Raw genomic sequence first — 18,830 nt, 5'->3', positions numbered from 1 at the left:
AATACACAACCCATTTGTTCATGTTGTACCAAATACATTGTTCACTTTGGAATTACCTATCCAAATTTCTTCAATTGGGTTACAAGCAGTTAAATACATTTCCTGTTAATCAAGATATTAAGTTGGTTCCATAACATAAAAGAATGACTACAAACACTTTCTTTACATACAACTTTCACATTAACTGGTTACAATATTGTCACTAAATGGTGACCATCTCATCAATGAAAACCTTTCCAGGCTGTTTAGTATCACATTGCTAGTATCACATATATAATTTAAGATTCAGTGCTGGCAGTGAGCATATAATCATAAAAAAACAGAACACATTACCTGAAATGACATTCACTGTCACGGGTGGCCAAAAATAACAAACGGAAAGCCACGCCACATATAGGCCACGCCCCCAACTCTTTTGATAGGCTGCCGCCACTACATTGCACCTGCAGGTTAGCATTTTTCATCATGAATCTTGTTCTGGAGCAGGGCTCTCCAACTCTCTTCCTGGAGAGCTACCCTCTTGTAGGTTTTCGCTCCAACCCCAGTTGTAACTAACCTGATTCAGCTTATCAACCAGCTAATTATTAGAATCAGGTGCGCTAAATTAGGGTTGGAGCAAAAACCTACTGGACGGTAGCTCTCCAAGAACAGGGTTGGAGAGCTCTGTTCTGGAGGCAGCGCTGCAGAGGTCACTAGCTAGCACAGCCACAAAGTCATGCACCGCTATGCAATGTGAATGTGTATGAGATGTGTAAAACAATTTAGCTTCCATTCAATAACAAAAAATCACATTGATCTGTCAAATTCGTCATTTGAATATGTTGAACAAACCAAAGTGTAATTTTGGATCATACCAATCAGAAAAAATACTTCAGATGAACAACAGTGCAGTCCCACTTTTTACAGTGCAATTGTCACCTGATGTCTGTCTGTCAACCTGTATGTCTGCTACACAGGAGTCAATGTGTGACTCATCGTGCTTTCAAGACCACTAGGAACTTGGGGAAAAAACGAGGTCGTATCATGATGTCAGTGATCTTCAGGTCAGAAAGTCGGAGCTCTAGAAAGAGGCCCGAGTTGGATGACCGTTCAAAAATAATTTTCCCAGTTCTCTTGAACGTTCGGAAGTCGGAGTTTTCCCAGTTCCAAATTCCCAGTTGTTTTGAACGGGGCATAATTCCATGCATATGACCACTCTGTTATCATAAAGTGACTTAGGTTAACCCATAGAGTTAGATAGAGGACTCTAGATGGATAAAACTCGTATTGGCATGGACATTGCCATTGAGGGCTTCCTCCATTTTAAAGTAGTCAACTGGGTGGGACATCCTATGGGTTAATGAAGGATCACATGATTCCATCAGGGTAATCAGGAGGGATCAGCCAATTAATTATACTCGTGATCAAACACTAGGTGGCAGTATGCACCCTTACAATTTGTTTGCCAACTCATAGAAGTAGTAGAAGAAGAAAATGGACTACTTCAAAATGGAGCTAGTCTCAATGGCGCTGCCTGTGCGCTATCAGACACCATAATGGGACATGTATAAAGATGATATATCTATCTATCTCTGTGATATCTCTATCTAACCCTTCTGTGTGTCATCAAAAGCTATTTAGGTTATCCCTGGGCCATGTTCAAGAACATCAAAACCGGGATGTATCATGCGTAAATTGTGACTGACTGATCTACAAATAATATTGCGTAGTTGTTCATGATGCAAATTGATTTGTAGATCAGTAAGTCTTGACTGGCCTTTAAAGTCGACTGCAATGTCGAACGCGTCCCTGGGCTTGGTCGCGTTCCCCTACTCAGACGTTGCATGCATCAACCAATGGTTGCGTGCCACGTGATCGACTGTGCCGTCAGGCACCAGATTGCTAGAACATGTGGTTTGCCGATACGTAAAATATCTATCCAGGTGTTGTAAGATCTGGCATGCGTCCTCTGCCACACCTGGGCAGAGGAATGCACCCATTGTTTGACATTGCAGTCGACTGCCAACTGACTGATCTACAAATTACCTTGCATCATACTCACTACTCATTATTATTTGTAGATTAGTCAGTCGCAATTGACCCACAATGCATCACATATTGCATCACATATTTAATGCTCTCTAACACGGCCGCTTTCTGTATGTGTCGTCATAAAGCAACTCAGGTTAACCCTTTGTGTGTTTCCCCCTCCAGACAATGAGCACATCTACATGGAGCTGGGCCAGAAGCTGTCCAAGTATTGTCCCAAGGAGTGGAAGAGAGAGGCCAGCAAGGTGAGTCAATCTGCAGCAGTGGTTCCCAACCAGGGGTACTAGGACCCCTGGGGTACTTAGCCTATCCACAGGGGGTACTTGAGAAGACTCATGAGACCATAGGCCTACTGGTAAAATGCCCACTTCAGGGGTACTCCTGGCAGAGCAAAAATCAGGTTGTGGTACAGTAACCCATAAAGGTTGGGAACCACTGGTCTACAGTACAAGACAACAGTAGTATCTCTCTAGAGACTTGGAAAATGGCTTTTTATTTATTTTTTATTTCACCTTTATTTAACCAGGTAAGCCAGTTGAGAACAAGTTCTCATTTACAACTGCGACCTGGCCAAGATAAAGCAAAGCAGTGCAATAAAAAACAACTACACAGAGTTACATATGGGGTAAACAAAACATAAAGTCAAAAATACAACAGAAAATATATATACAGTGTGTGCAAATGTAGCAAGTTATGGAGGTAAGGCAATAAATAGGCTATAGTGCAAAATAATTACAATTAGTATTAACACTGGAATGATAGATGTGCAAGAGATGATGTGCAAATAGAGATACTGGGGTGCAAATGAGCAAAATAAATAACAATATGGAGATGAGGTAGTGGGCTTGCAAGATTACCCCTTTAGAAAAGAAAAGGAAAAGCCGCACACTAAGGGCTCCGATGCAATAATTGATTTAACCAACGTTTCGAAAGCTAAGCTGTCTTCATCAGGGTGTCAAGGTTTTCAAGATTACCGCAACAGACATAGTACATCTTAAATTCGATGTGAGCAACTGCTTTTGATTTCACTGTCAGGATGGTAGTTTGATATTATATTGATAGAATGAATACACTGTCTTGATGGTTTGATTTGCTCGAAAGTATCCAAACAATGTTTTTCATTGGTATCTTGTTGTTTTCAGGGCATCGACCAGTTTGGGCCTCCCATGATTATCCACTTCAGGGCTCAGTATTACGTTGAGAATGGGAGATTAATAAGGCAAGTAATCTCACAGAGATCCTATAAATTACTATTAGCAATAGTACTGTACTATTTTATTCTGATAGATGCTGAGACTACAGCATAAATAGAATGGAGACCTAGGCCGGGATTCAATCCAAGACTATGTTGTAGCAGGCTTGTCATTTAAAGGTCATTTCCGATTGAGCCGACATCTGCAGCGTTTACCGTGAATGCCATCTCATTTAAAAGGCACATTGTCGACAGCTCTCTACGGATTGAATCCCAGCCCCTAGTATGCTGAGTTGTGTCTCTAAAGGTTGTTATCAGTGACCATTCAGACAGGCACTACTACTACTGTCACCGAGTACTACCACTACTGTACTGTAGTATATAGATAGTAGTACTAGTATAATGTCATTATGTTGACCCCACAGTGACTGTTCAGCCAGGTGTTACTGCTACTTTAGTACAGTACAAAGATCTGTAACATAATATTCTCTCTCCTCCCCTTTAGTGACCGCTCAGTTTGATGGTTGTAGCCATCAATTGTCCCATCACCCATATTAGCTAACTTATTTCATTTCAAACTTCACATTTCTCTAGTATAGGCTACTTATCGTGAACGATATCAGCAAAATGCCTGCGATAAGTGATCGGTATGGTCGGTGTCGATAATTTTCGGATTATCGTCCCAGCTCTACCAGGTACTACTACTATATTAGCTATGTAGATCTACTATGGCTATATGTGTCTGAAGGTTATTCTCCTCTCTCCCACATAGTGACCGCTCGGCCAGGTACTACTACTACTGGCACCTGAGGAAACAGGTGTTGCTGTCTCAGTGTATCCAGAGAGAGGAAGCTTACTTTCTGCTGGCAGCCTTTGCCCTCCAAGCCGATATGGGCAACTTCAAACGCAACAAACACTTTGGGAAGTACTTTGAACCTGAGGCCTACTTCCCCCCATGGGTGAGTAGATCTAACCTTTTAACCCAGTGGTATTCAAAGTCGGGGTCGCAACCCCGGGGGAACTGCAGTGGTGTTGTCAAAAGAAAAAGATAATTTGAAAAATACAATTTTATTGATTAAATGTATTTATTGGTTTCTTTTCATTTTGATATGAGATGAAAATGCAAAGAATTGAAGGTTATTTGTTGATGTAAAAATCGAAATGTGCTGATTTTAAGGTTGTGTCATTAGATTTGGGGTGCGGTGGGGCCGGAAAAATGGGGTCCCTGCTGAATAAGTTTGAATATCACTGTTCTTTTATTTTACCCCCTTTTTCTCCCCAATTTCGTGATTACGATCTTGTCTCATCACTGCAACTCCCCAACGGGATCGGGTGAGGCGAAGGTCGAGTCATGCGTTCTCCGAAACATGACCCGCCAAGCCACATTTCTTAACACCCGCTCACTTAACCTGGAAGCCAGCTGCACCAATGTGTCGGAGGAAACACTGTTCAACTGACGACTGAAGTCAGCCTGCAGGCACCCAGCCCACCACAAGGAGTCGTAAGAGCGCGATGAGCCAAGTAAAGCCCCACCGGCCAAACCCTCCCCTAACCCGGACGACGCTGGGACAATCGTGCTCCACCTTATGGGACTCCCGGTCACGGCCGGTTATGACACAGCCTGGGAATGAAACCCAGGCTTTAGTGATGCTGCAACACTGCGATGCAGTGCCTTAGACTGCTGCGCCACTCGGGAGGCCGTTGAATACCACTGTTTTAACCTAACTGGTACCACGTGGTTTCCCAGGCAGTAACATGGAAGGGTTAGGGCCAAAGGGAAGGGGTAGGGAGCGAATTGGGACCGGCTGAGTGTAGTCTAGCACACAGCCTAAATGAAGGTCTATAGTCTGTTTTGTTCATCACTGTGCTCCAAAACTTTGAGATGCTCCCTCAGTGGAGCATGCCAGGATAGCTGGATCTAGGACACTAGTTTTATTTTGGTCCCTGGAAGTGGCACACAGCATGATTGACTCTTTTGAGAAAGGATCTGGATGCGATCCGGCAACTCCCCATCTCAACTTGACCCCCCTCCCCTCTCCCGGACACAACGGTGCCCCACCCCTCTGTTTACCAACCACTTCCTGTGATTAGCCTGTCGCCGTCCCATCTCCATTTTGAAGCCACAGGGACGGAAATGGTTGTACAATCACGAATGGTACATACACTGCATTCGGAAAGTATTCAGACCCCTTGACTTTTTCCACATTTTGTTACGTTACAGCCTTATTCTAAAATGGATTAAAATAGTTTTTTTTCCCCTCATCAATCTACACACAATACCCCATAATGACAAAGCAAAAACAATATATCACATTTACATAAGTATTGAGACCCTTTACTCAGTACTTTGTTGAAGCACCTTTGGCAGCGTTTACAGCCTCGAGTCTTCTTGGGTATGATGCTACAAGCTTGGCACACCTGTATTTGGGGAGTTTCTCCCATTCTTCTCTGCAGATCCTCTCAAGCTCTGTCAGATTGGATGGGGAGTGTTGCTGCACAGCTATTTTCAGGTCTCTCCAGAGATGTTAGATCGGGTTCAAGTCCGGGCTCTGGCAGGGCCACTCAAGGACATTCAGAGACTTGTCCCGAAGCCACTCCTGCGTTGTCTTGGCTGTGTGCTTAGGGTCGTTGTCCTGTTGGAAGGTGAACCTTCGCCCCAGTCTGAGGTCCTGAGCGCTCTGGAGCAGGTTTTTATCAAGAATCTCTCTGTACTTTGCTCCGTTCACCTTTCCCTTGATCCTGACTAGTCTCCCAGTCCCTGCCACTGAAAAACATCCCCACAGCATGATTCTGCCACAACCATGCTTCACTGTAGGGATGGTGCCAGGTTTCCTCCAGACGTGACGCTTGGCATTCAGGGCAAAGAGTTCAATCTTTGTTTCATCAGACCAGAGAATCTTGTTTCTCATGGTCTGAGAGTCTTTAGGTGCATTGGCAAACTCCAAGTGGGCTGTCATGTGTCTTTTACTGAGGAGTGGCTTCTGTCTGGCCACTACCATAAAGGCCTGATTGGTGGAGTGCTGCAGAGATTGTTGTCCTTCTGGAAGGTTCTCCCATCTCCACAGAGGAACTCTAGAGCTCTGTCAGAGTGATCATCAGGTTATTGGTCACCTCCCTGACCAAGGCCCTTCTCCCCCGATTGCTCAGTTTGGCCGGGTGGCCAGCTCTAGGAAGAGTCTTGGTGGTTCCAAACTTCTTTCATTTAAGAATGATGGAGGCCACTATTCTTGGGGACCTTCAATGCTACAGAAATGTTTTGGTATCCTTCCCCAGATCTGTGCCTCGACACAATCCTGTCTCGGAGATCTACGGACAATTCCTTTGAGCTCCATGCCTTGGTTTTTGCTCTGACATGCACTGTTAACTGTGGCACCTCATATAGACAGGTGTGTGCCTTTCCAAATCATGTCCAATCAATTGAATTTACCACATGTGGACTCCAATCAAGTTGTAGAAACATCTCAAGGATGATCAATGGAAACAGGATGCACCTGAGCTCAATTTCGAGTTTCATATCAAAGGGTCTAATACATTTGCAAAAATGTTTTTGCACTGTCATTATGGGGTATAGTGTGTAGATTGCTGAGGATTTGTATTTATTTAATCAATTTTAGAATAAGGCTGTAACGTAACAAAATGTGGAAAAAGTCAAGGGGTCTGAATACTTTCCGAAGGCACTCTTAGTTTGTTCTCTAACTGTTTCTAAATGTATGACTTGTTCAGGAGAAGCACCCCAAATCCAGACCTGACACTGACTGTTTTTCTAGAGTCCAGTGGGATTGGGGGCCCCTCCCTAATTGCACCTTATTTCCTAGATAGGGCTCGGGTCAAAAGTGGTGCACTATATAGGGAATAGGGTGGACCATGCCTTTAGTGCCCAGCTGGATGATGCCTTTTGGGACGTAATATCAGTACGTGAGACATCTGTCCTCCCCTGGGCGGGGGGCTTCATCAACCTCCATTAACCCCACTGGCAAGCCTTCCTTCCTGCCTTCTTCTGCCATTGAGTTGAAATTAGAACCAGCGGCCAGTAATAACACTCCACTGAGACGTTTGTAAGAGAGAATTCCATTTCAGCCTTTATGTCTCTGTTGCTCTCTTCCAGGTGATAGCCAAGCGAGGCCGGGACTACATACTGAGACACATCCCCAACATGCACAAAGACCAGTTTGCCCTCACTGCCTCTGAGGCTTATCTCAAATACATCAAGGAGTGTTCCCAGCTGGATGATGTCACAGTCCACTACTACAAACTCTATAAGGTCAGTGGTCAACCTGGACACACACACACACACACACACACACACACACACACACACACACACACACACACACACACACACACAATAAACTTGCCAATAAACGTCTCTCTCTTCCACAGGACAAAAAGGAAGTGGAGGCTTCTCTGACCTTAGGACTGACCCTGCGTGGAATCCAAATATTCCAGGTACGATAGTAAGAATGAAGTGGGTGTGATGGCTTAATGTGTCTTGGAATACACAGTTCATGTGTATGGTTTAGATGATGATTAATATCATGTACTGTATGTTTATGTGTTTCTTTTAGAATGTGGGGACAGTGAGACAGCTCCTGTATGATTTTCCCTGGAGCAACGTGGGCAAACTGGTATTCGTGGTGAGTAGCAGCATAGAGATAATACATACTGAATATATGAGTCATGAAAGTCGTGACTTGAGTCCGATTCGAGTACAAGTCCTGGACTCAAGCCCTACAACACATAGTGCTTTAATTTTATTTATATGAGTAGAGCATCTTCTCCAGTACATCCCTCATTCTTTGTTTCCCTTGTTCATAAATGTCAGAAGTCGGATGTCCTTTGGCACTTAGAAGGCTCAGGGGAATCCCTCTCTCTGGAAGATCTGTTTTTTTTTCACTCATGATTCCAGCGGTGGTGACACTTTGAAGCTTGGAGCCAGTCCTAGCTTATGGCAGTGGTTAGTTCAGCTCTTGCGCAGGCTACAGTTGTGGAAATAGTGACTCAGCGCTCCTCTTCTCTGTATTACTGTTGGGTCTTCTCACCCCTGCTACAGCTACAACTAGGATGTGTCCCAAATGGCACCCTATACCCTATATAGTGCACTACAAAGGCTATATGGTGCCATTTGGGATGCAGACATGACCCTCTGGAACTAATCAGGGCTTTAGGAAGACTCTCCCGTTGGCCAGGAAACACACACTCACACACACACATACATGCACATACATCCACGCACACCCACATAATAGCATTATCTCAATTGCTTGCCTGTCTCGTTGAGTCTTTTCTCTCTTTTCTCCATTTAATTCTTAACAGACCAGATGTATGTGTGTATTTTCCCTTGAAGAAAGCTAGTTAGTCTTCCTATCTTTATTTGTCTGTCCTAAAGCTGAGCAGAAAGCATGGCACGACAGTCAGCTAATTCACTTCACTACCATAGGGTCTCTGTTATCAGAGAGAGCAGCTTACCATGTCTCCATTTCTCAGTCTTAAGCAGAACACACACCACAACGAGGAACTGATGACCGAGTGCAACTGAGTGCCTCTGATCAGAATATTGGCCAACATTTTTCAACTATTCTACATGTTGACTCGCCACAAACAACCACTGCTCATTGACACCAAGCTGCTGCTTTTACCGTGGCGACATGTAGCCTAGTGGTTAGCGCGTTGGGCCAGTAATCAGAAGGTTGCTAGTTCGAATGCAAAGTGCAAAGTTTGTCAAAGTGCCCTTGAGCAAGGCACTCAATCCTAATTGCTCCAGGGTCATCGTTGATAATGGCAGACCCTGGCCGTGACACCAGTCTCAGGGGGAGTTGGGATATGCAAAAACACATTTCCAATACACACTTGTACATGTGTGAAATAGGACAAATATATGCACACACCAAATTATTATATTTTAACCGTTCATCGATTCAGTATGTCCAAAATGTAACAGCTTCCTTCTTACAACTATCACACCGTAAATGTCTCAGTGAATTGGTTCCTCTAGTATAGCTTTGTGTAATGACGACTTATACCCTATAATTTCATCTAGTGGTACAGTCATCAATGCCACCGCAATGCCGTGCCACTTACGATAAGAGATCCTGTTTTGTTCTGTGTATATCCCTGTATAGCCTTTCTATTCATATAGTAAGACTGAAGAAAGCATGGAGTAATGGTGGATGTGGTTTATATGGGGACTAGAGGGGCCTCTTACAGCGGGGACCGTCAGTCACACCCTTCTTCTGAATAACAGACTCTCTCTCTCTCTCTCTCTCCGCTGCTGCTCCACCCTGAGCACGTCAGCCGGCCCGGCGCTGCAGTGAGCGGGAGAGGAAAGGAGGGATCGGAGGGAAAGAGGGAGGGAGGGAGGGAGGGAGGGAGGGAGGGAGGGAGGGAGGGAGCGGAGAGAGAGAGGGAGGGAGGGAGGGAGAGAGCGGAGAGAGGGAGGGAGAGAGCGGAGAGAGGGAGGGAGGGAGGGAGGGAGGGAGGGAGGGAGGGAGAGAGGGAGGGAGGGAGGGAGAGAGGGAGGGAGGGAGCGGAGAGAGGGAGGGAGGGAGAGAGCGGAGAGAGGGAGGGAGGGAGCGGAGAGAGGGAGGGAGGGAGGGAGAGAGCGGAGAGAGGGAGGGAGGGAGCGGAGAGAGGAAGGGAGGGAGGGAGCAGAGAGAGAGAGGGAAGGGTGGAGGGACGTGTCAATAAATACCACCAGATGTTGTGATGGTTAGCGGGTGGATAAGCTATTCTTTATTGGCAGTGTCTGAGTTTTGATGGTTACTCTCCGAGTAGAGTAGGGCGGGACAGGCGCAGGCTAGGTCAGCACTTCGGGGGTATGGCCCTACAGTCATTAGCAGGGCATCTCCTACTCCATTGTGTGTGGGCTCAGACTGGGAGGTCCAGGGAGGTCCAGAAAGACATTTCTTCTGACAACTGTCACACTCTGAGAGGTCAAATGGTCCTGATCGTGCAGCTGGACGGAATGAGAGAGAGACCAGGCTAACCTTTTAGTAAACTGATATCTGACACCGCTCCACTCCACTTTGCCTGTCCCTCTTTGTGTGGCTTTGGTTTAGACCAGGGATCTGTTGTAGTTATTGATCTCAAATGAGCTGGTCAGAATGATAGATCAATGTCTTAGAGTAGGAATGCTGATTTAGGATCAGTTTTGTCTTTAATAAGATCACAATAAATAAGATTACTTGGACAGAGGGGAACTGATCCTCGATCAGCACTCCTACTCTCATCTTTCCATAGAAGTGTCATAATAGTTTGTAGGCCAAACTGTTCAGACGCTACAGCCGGTTTTGGGATGTCTCGTGGTCTGACAAACTGCTCTAGCTCTGCCACCTTTCACAGGATGCGGGGGATTGTCAGACCATGAGGGATTTTTGTATTATGCTAATTCGATTTCAGTGGGCGCGCAAATCGACCTTAGGGGGTTAATAATATCACAATAAATAAGATTACTTGGACAGAGGGGAACTGATCCTAGATCAGTACTCTAAAACGTTTGATACATACGGCCCCAGAGTTTATTTATGTGGGATCGTCATCGTCCGTTTACTATCCAGAAGGGGCTATTTTAGCTTTTCCGTGCTTGATTATGCAACCACTGTCCTTTTATGTGCTTCTACTTTCCCCTCTATGGGTAGCACGACCTCTATACCCTGAGTGTACAAAACATTAGGAACACCTTCCTAATATTGAGTTGCGCCCCCTTTTGCCCTCAGAACAGCCTCAATTCGTCAGGGCATGGACTCTACAAGGTGTCGAAAGCGTTCAACAGGGATGCTGGCCCATGTTGACTTCAATGCTTCCCACAGTTGTGTCAAGTTGGCTGGTAGTGGATCTCTACTACGAATAGCTCGTTCCATCTCATCCCACAGATGGTCAATTGGATTGAGATCTGATGGCTGGGCAGGCCACTGCAGTTAGCTGAATTCACTGTCATGTTCGTGGAACCATTCCTGGACAATCCTAGCCTTGTGGCATGGGGCATTATCCAACTGAAAAACTAAATTCACAGATGGATACGCTACTGCCATGAGGGGATGCACCTGATTGACAATGATGTTCAGATATCCTGTGGCATTCAAACGTTGCTCCACTTTTAACAAGGGGCCCAATGTGTGCCATGAAAACACATCCCACACCATCACACCACCACCACCACCACCAGCTTGCAATGTTGACACGTGGCGTGATGGATGCATGTACTCATGTGGTTTTCTCCATACCCTAGTCCTACCATCAGCGTGAAACAGCAGGAACCGGCATTCATCAGACCAGTCAATGTTTTTCCAATTCTCCAGTGTCCAGTGTTTTCCACAGTTTCTTGATTTTTGCTGAAAGAAGTGGAACTGTGTAAGGTTGTCGGCTGCCATACCCCATTCGTGTCAAGGTACGACGAGTTGTGCAGTCTTTTATGGGTATTTGGGCACCAATGTTGTACTGGACTGTCAGTTGACTAACTGTAGCCCATTTGCCCATTTGTCACCGGTGACGTGTTAGCCTCCTTTGTCTTCTTTCATCAATGACCTGTTTCCGACCACTGGCCTGCCGTTGGCTGGATCTCCTTTGGGTGGTGGACCATTCTTGATACGCACGGGAAACTGTTGAGCATGAGAAACCCAGCAGCTTGGCAATTCTTGACACACTCAAACCGCTGCGCCTGGCACCTACTACCATACCCCGTTCAAAGGCACTTAAAACATTTGTCTTGCCCATTCACCCTCTGAATGACACATACACAATCCATGTCTTAATGGTCTCAAGACTTAAAAATCATTCTTTAACCTGCCTCCTCCCCTTCATCTACACCGATGAAAGTAGATTTAACAGGTAGCTAAGTTGGTAGAGCATGGCGCTTGCAACGCCAGGGTTGTGGGTTCGTTTCCCACGGGGGGACAGTATGAAAATGTATGCTCTGGATAAGAACGTCTGCTAAATGACTAAAAATGTTTTTTTTAAATGTAAAAATGGATCATAGCTTTCCCCTGTTCAGTCTATCTCATGGAAATAGCAGGTGTTCCTAATGTTTAGTACACTCAGTGTAGCTGGAGAATTCTGCAACCCTTGTGCTTTCGTACACTGCTTCAAACCACCTCTTGTATTTTCAAAGTACAAACCCCAGCAGAAATCTTTTATAGGGTTGTATAGAAAATACACCTGCTGCTGCTACAGACAGCTGTTATTGTGTTAAACTGGTGCCAAGGTCCTTAGAGAAAGTATTTGCCCACCGTTTTAGTATGGGTTTCTCAAAGCTCTCAGACTCTTTAGTTGTGCCAAAATGGCACCCTACTCACTATATAGTGCACTACTTTTGAACAGGGCCCATAGGGCTCTATGTAGTTGTGCACTATGTAGGGAATACAGTGCCATTGGGACGTAGCCTTTGGAATTTGCTCACTGGTAATACATAAGAAAATGTTGAAATGTTAATGCAGTTTTGTTTGTGTCCCTCAATCAGGAGATTCCGTTCTTATCTATATTATGGTTGTAAGAAGTGCCACAGAAATAGTTTTCAAGAAGAGACTGTTCTCTCATTGCTCTCCCTCCTATTGTGTGGTTTGCCTGTGGGCTATGCATCTGGCACTCTAGCAAAGTGTCTGAATCATCTTATGCACACAAATATCCTATAATCATAAAGTTAAACATCAATCAATAAATAAAGCAATCAATCAGTTATAGAGTTAAAACGTCCACTGGATGACATGTAGATAGCATGAATATATCCTATAATGATTCTAACCTCTCTCTCTGTGTGTCTGTATGTCTGTCTGTCTGTCTGTCTGTCTGTCTGTCCGTCCGTTTCAGGGGAAGAAGTTTGAGATCCTGCCTGATGGCCTTCCGTCGGCCCGTAAGCTGATCTACTACACCGGTTGTCCCCTGCGGTCCCGCCACCTCCTACAGCTGCTCAGTAACAGCCACCGCCTCTACATGAACCTGCAGCCTGTCCTCAAACAGGTCCGCAGGCTGGAGGAAAACGAAGGTAAACTACCTGGACACACCTGGTACTCACCTGCCTCGTCATACCTGGTCATAACCTGTACCTGGTACCTACCTACCTGGCCATCTTTCACACTGGAGCATTCTGGCTACCTACCTGGCCATGCTTCCATACTAGAGCAGACTGGCTCTTATATGCTGTCTCTCTGCTTCTCTTGTGTCTTTCAGCATACCTCAACTTAGCCAATTGTAATGGTGTATATGTTATGTGTGAGCCTCTCTGACTAACAACAGCTTTGCTACTGCTGTATCTAACCCTCTGTGTGTGTCTGTCCCTCCTCTCCAGAGAAGAAGCAGTACCGTGAGTCGTACATCAGCGATGCGTTGGAGCTGGATATGGACGGGCTGGACAAGCGTTCCCGGGCCAGCGGCAGCAGTGCCGGCAGCACCGTGTCTCACCTCAAACACCTGTCACGCCACTCTACCGCCAGCCACGGCAGCTCACACACCTCGGGCATCGAGACAGACAGCTTCCGGGCCCCCGGAGGGGCCCCACACCGAGCCCTAAGGACCTGCAGCTCCTCAACGACTAGCCATGGGAGTTCACACACCTCGGGGGTGGAGAGTGGGGGCAAGGAGCGCATGCTGGACGATGATGGTAAGGCAAACAATTGCACACACAGCAAGGGATATACACATGGAACACATACACACACACACACACACACACACACACACACACACACAGACACACAGACACACAGAGAGCAAGACTGAATCTACCTCCTCCCCCTTAAAAAAGTATATTCTTCTCTTGTGCAATGTGGCAAGGCATTGTTCTTCTGTTTGTCATGCCTGCTCAGCTAATGATCATCGCTGACCCTCTGGGTGTCTGTCCCTCCAGAGAATAATAGTAGTGTCTGTCTGTCTGTCTCTTCAGAGATTGAGATGTTAGTGGACGACCCTAAAGACTATGAGGAGCTCCATGAGCTGGCCCTAGAGTTGAATCAGGACCTGTGCATCCACATCACTGAGGACATGCTGACCATGTCCCCTGACCAGACCAACGGATACTCAGGTATACAACCACTTCCTCGCTGTATTCGTTCCCCGTCTAAGGATAGCCCCTATCTCAGTGCGTTGAGACGGGTTGAACTGTAATTTGGCTGGGCAGATGGAGTAGTAGTAGTAGTATTAGGAAGTAGTAGTAGTAGTATTAGGAAGTAGTAGTAGTAGTAGTAGTAGTAGTAGTAAGTAGTAGTAGTAAGTAGTAGTAGTAGTAAGTAGTAGTAGTAGTAAGTAGTAGTTGTAGTAAGTAGTAGTAGTAGTAAGAAGTAGTAGTAGTAAGAAGTAGTAGTAGTAAGAAGTAGAAGTAGTAATAAATGTCATCCTCTCTGTCTGTACCGTAGGGCTCATAGTGAAGGATGTCAGCTCGTCCACCTCCAGTTCCTCTGAGACCGTGGTCAAGATGAGAGGCCAGAGCATCGTGTCTCTCCCTCAGGTCAGTGACAGTGACGGCATCTCCTGTTTGGTACTTACATTTGAGTTATTTAGCAGACACTCTTATCCAGAACGACTTACAATGAGTGTATTCAACTAAAGTAGATAAAACAATCATGATCATTGATTCCTTTACACGATCAAGTAAAACCTTCATAAAAAATATCCGCTCTCTGCGAAATCATTGCTAGAAAGAATGAAGGAAAAGGTACAACAGAACATCAATTTTTACGTAGTTTGTTTAACTTAATACATTTACTGATTGTTTTGCTTCTGTTCCGTTCCCCAGACCTCCGTGTGCAGGAAGCCTCAGACGTCGACGGACCGCCACAGCCAATCCCTTGATGACGTGCGTCTCTACCAGAAGGGCTGCCTCCAGTGGGCGGAGCTATGCCAGGACACCGCCCACAGCTACACCTTCGGCTGCGCCCAGGAGCTGAGCGACAGCAGCGGTTACCAGGGCAACCTGGCTGAGCAGTGCGCCGGTATCCGCGGTGACCAGCTTGACGGCTTCCCAATCAAGAGAACCAGCAAGTACTTTTCCCTGGACCTGACCAGCGAAGAGGTCCCAGAGTTCGTGGTGTGATGGACGAACAGGGAAGATGGGGATGAGGAGGAATGGATGAGGCAGAAAGGGTGACATCAAGACCCCTGCTCCTCTGCCTCCACATCTCAGAATTGGAGGTGCCTCAGGAAACCGAATGGGACGAGAGAAGAGGGTTGGAGGTTTGGAGAGGTGATACTTGGTTGTCTATCTGTTGCCCTAACCTATCAGTCATAACCTGTGTCAGCCATAACCTGTCAGCACCAGACTGGGAAGAGTCAGATGGAGGATAAAATCCCTACATCCACCAGACTGACATCACCAGTCAATATAACCATGTAACCACCTGAGACGACATACATAACACACTACAGAGACAAATAACTGACATTGAAAGCCCTTTGAGGTATTTTTTGCCAAAACGGGAATAAAACAAAAAAAAGGATAAACCTTTGCTGGGTTTCAAGAAAACCTGTCTGCGTCTTTTAAATCGGACCGATGCTGGTTGGGGATGGAGTGTAAAAGGAAAAGTAAGGGAAGGTCAAGAAATATCTCACCATCACCTTTTTATTCAAACAACCTCTGACTGTCTGCATTTCCAAAGCATGTACTCTACAGAATGGTTTTTGGATCTGAATCTTGGGCATGTGAAGCTAAATAATACTTCAGTCTCACAGAAAACAAAAACAAACATTCTGATGTTAACACACTTACGTGTGCCTAGTATGACTTTACTAATGCAGTGCAAACAAATTAACAAACACACACACAGCCTACATATCAAAATGTTCTGCCATGGAGAGTAGATGTGTCAACAGTTCCCCTGTAGAGTTGTCTCCTAGTGTAGTGACTAGACTGATATTATGAACAAACCCAATGTGCCTTCATCACCTATGCAGGTCTTGAACCACAACCTTGCCTTGACAATCAGTCACAGCTTCTCGCTAAGCAACACAACACGCCCAGATGAGTCAAAGAGATCAGTTTTAAGTCATAAGGTCAATTTTAAGCTCTTCATCTGTAACTTTATTCTTGGTCAGCAGTACATTGTTATTTAAAGGCCCAGTGCAGTCAAAAACTTGATTTTTTCCCCTAGTTTTTCTATACATTGCCACGCTATGATGATGGAACAATACTGTGAAAATGATGATAATTCCCTTTTAGTGTAAGAGCTGTTTGAAAAGACTGCCTGATATTTTAGCCTGTTTTGGTGGGATGAAGTTTTGGCCTGCCTGGTAACAAGAAAGAGAGTTCCAAACCTCTGCCAATAACAGTTAGTTTTCCCCTCCCCACTCAGACCTCTCCCAGACAGTCCTAGCAAAAGTATTGCTTGAGAAATTGCTCTTTGCTAAGAAGCTATTTTTGTTTATTTTTGACCATTTTAACTGAAAACCGTAAGCTACTTAATTGTTACCCAGAAATGATTTGATATTCAGATAAAAATGGCTGCATTGGACCTTTAATCATTGACCTCAGAGTTTAAACATCATTATTCAAACAGTTTTAGCAGATTAACCAATAATCAATGAAGGGTATTACCCTTATAAGGATGTCATTTACCATCCCTATCCTAGCTTTATGTTAAACGTGTCAGACTTATTTAAATCTGTGGCAGTTAGTTTCCTGTCATGTGAAATGTAGCCCAGATGACGTCATGGGCTGGTTCAGGACTTCCTGACAACATCATTGGCTGTTTCAGGTATGATGCTTGGGGCAGGATGAGTTTCTACATGCCCTCACCTGTCTGTCTGTGTACAGAGCTGAGGAAAGCATTGATGTAATCTACACACACACACACACAAAATGGAGCTGGGTTGGCCTTAGGCCAGCTATGAAACTGACATTTTGACTTTGTTCTTTCTGTATGTTGATATTTTTTTACGTTTTTTTGGCTGCCTTTGTTAGTTTTAAGGACTGTCTTTTGTTTGTTTTGTCTCTATTATTATTTCAAATTGGAACTTGTTACAACATTTGTTTCTTTTCATTTTATAATTTTAGCTGATTGGAAGTAGAAAGTGTAATATTTTTTGTATGGAGCGTTTTAGAACATTGAGATTTGTTGTATATGTTGAAAAGGTATTCTTTGTGTGCAGTTGGTGTATTTCAGTATTATAAGCAAAGTACACTCACAGGAGAGTTTATTAGGTACACCCATCTAGTACTGGGTCGGACCCCTCTTTGCCTCTAGAACAGCCCAAATACTTCAGGGCATTCTACAAGGTGTCGGAAACGTTCCACAGTGATGTTGGTCCACGTGATGGCATCACACAGTTGCTGCAGATTGGACGGTGGTACATTCATGCTGTGAACAGCCCGTTCCATCTCATCCGTGACAAGGGTCGATGATTTGTACGTTCCGAGATGCCGTTCTGCACACCACTGTTGTACTGCTCCGTTATTTGTCTGTTTGTGGCCCGCCTGTTAGCTTGCACCATTCTTGCCATTCTCCTTCGACCTCTCTCATCAACGAGCTGTTTTCGCCCACAGGACTGCCGCTGACTGGATGTCAACCCTAGACACTGTCGTGCGTGAAAAACCCAAGAGGGCGGCCATTTCTGAGGTACTGGATCCGGTGCGCCTGGCACCGACGATCATACCACGCTCAAAGTTGCTTAGGTTACTCGTTTTGCCCATTCTAACGTTCAATCGACAGTAACTGAATGCCTGTCTGCCTGCTTTATATAGCAAGCCACAGCCACGTGACTCACTGTCTGTAGGAGCGATCCATTTTTGGAGAACGGGGTGGTATACCTAATAAACTGTCCGGTGAGTGTATGTGACAGTTACAAACCTGTGACACCAAATTCACTTATTTTCAATATTGGGCCCCTTTTTACCCAGGGATAGTCGTAATTTCAATTTACAGTAGCTGAAGAACGTTGATACCTAATGATTTTTTGCTTTGCTCAGTTAATTGGCCAAGAGCTAAATTTTTTGCACAAGGTGTGAAACCCAACACTACAATATAAAGTGAGATTTCTTATACCTTACTTTCCATTAAGGTGTGGAAACAGACAAGACTACCCTCTCTTGCCTCTTTTATTCGCTATCGCCATATAGAGATTTCTTACTATTAAATCTCCAAACCGTACCTACTCAATATACATTTAAAATAGCGCTTGTCTTCCAAATTTGTCTGGCATTCAGTACTTTTGCATTTATACCCCAGTCAGTAAACCTTATTGAGAAGACCGTTTCAGTGACCTCCTCATTTTATGTGTGGCAATAGTACATTAGGCATGGACAGTTGTATTCCAACCCTCATTCACATGATCTAATATCTCTAGAGTAATGAACAAAACTAATTACTACTTCATGATTTATTTGGAATTCGAAACTACTGTGTATCTCAGTTAAGCAATAATTTGTTAGTGTGGATCAACATTCTAGCTGAGCTTTTCCATTGCTGCGCCAAAGAGCTTTATTCTAGAACCTTCTAAAACTGTTAGAATGTTTTAGAAGCAGCTCTGCTGTGGTACAGTGGAGAGACCTGACATTTTCACTTATCTTCACAGCTGGTCTCATCAGCTGGACACATTGGCTTAGAATACTGAGCAAGGCATTTTGGCCTAGAACCACAGAGCAAAGCATCTTGGCCTAGAACCACAGATTAGGCCAAAGCAGCAAGACACGATT

At 44.9% G+C, this 18,830-nt stretch overlaps 1 protein-coding gene across 1 annotated transcript in view; it reads left to right on the top strand.

The window, feature by feature from the left end:
* LOC311145788 (FERM domain-containing protein 6-like) overlaps window positions 1–15,658 on the top strand; it is a 63,165-nt gene extending 47,507 nt beyond the window's left edge. The window contains exons 4-14 of the mRNA XM_084182100.1: window positions 2,194–2,273; window positions 3,171–3,247; window positions 3,993–4,179; window positions 7,326–7,481; window positions 7,601–7,666; window positions 7,786–7,854; window positions 13,019–13,193; window positions 13,497–13,808; window positions 14,091–14,228; window positions 14,560–14,651; window positions 14,940–15,658. Of these exons, the coding sequence (XP_084038226.1) occupies window positions 2,194–2,273; window positions 3,171–3,247; window positions 3,993–4,179; window positions 7,326–7,481; window positions 7,601–7,666; window positions 7,786–7,854; window positions 13,019–13,193; window positions 13,497–13,808; window positions 14,091–14,228; window positions 14,560–14,651; window positions 14,940–15,236 (1,649 nt within the window). The 3' untranslated portion in view covers window positions 15,237–15,658. The remainder of the gene's footprint in view (window positions 1–2,193; window positions 2,274–3,170; window positions 3,248–3,992; window positions 4,180–7,325; window positions 7,482–7,600; window positions 7,667–7,785; window positions 7,855–13,018; window positions 13,194–13,496; window positions 13,809–14,090; window positions 14,229–14,559; window positions 14,652–14,939) is intronic.
* The last annotated feature ends 3,172 nt before the right edge of the window (window positions 15,659–18,830 follow it).

This window comes from Coregonus lavaretus (assembly GCF_964263955.1).
Source record: "Coregonus lavaretus genome assembly, chromosome: 18".
NCBI classification, from domain to species: domain Eukaryota; kingdom Metazoa; phylum Chordata; class Actinopteri; order Salmoniformes; family Salmonidae; genus Coregonus; species Coregonus lavaretus.
The sequence above is the reverse complement of the archived record's forward strand: the minus strand, read 5'-3'. Positions and strand labels throughout refer to the sequence as shown.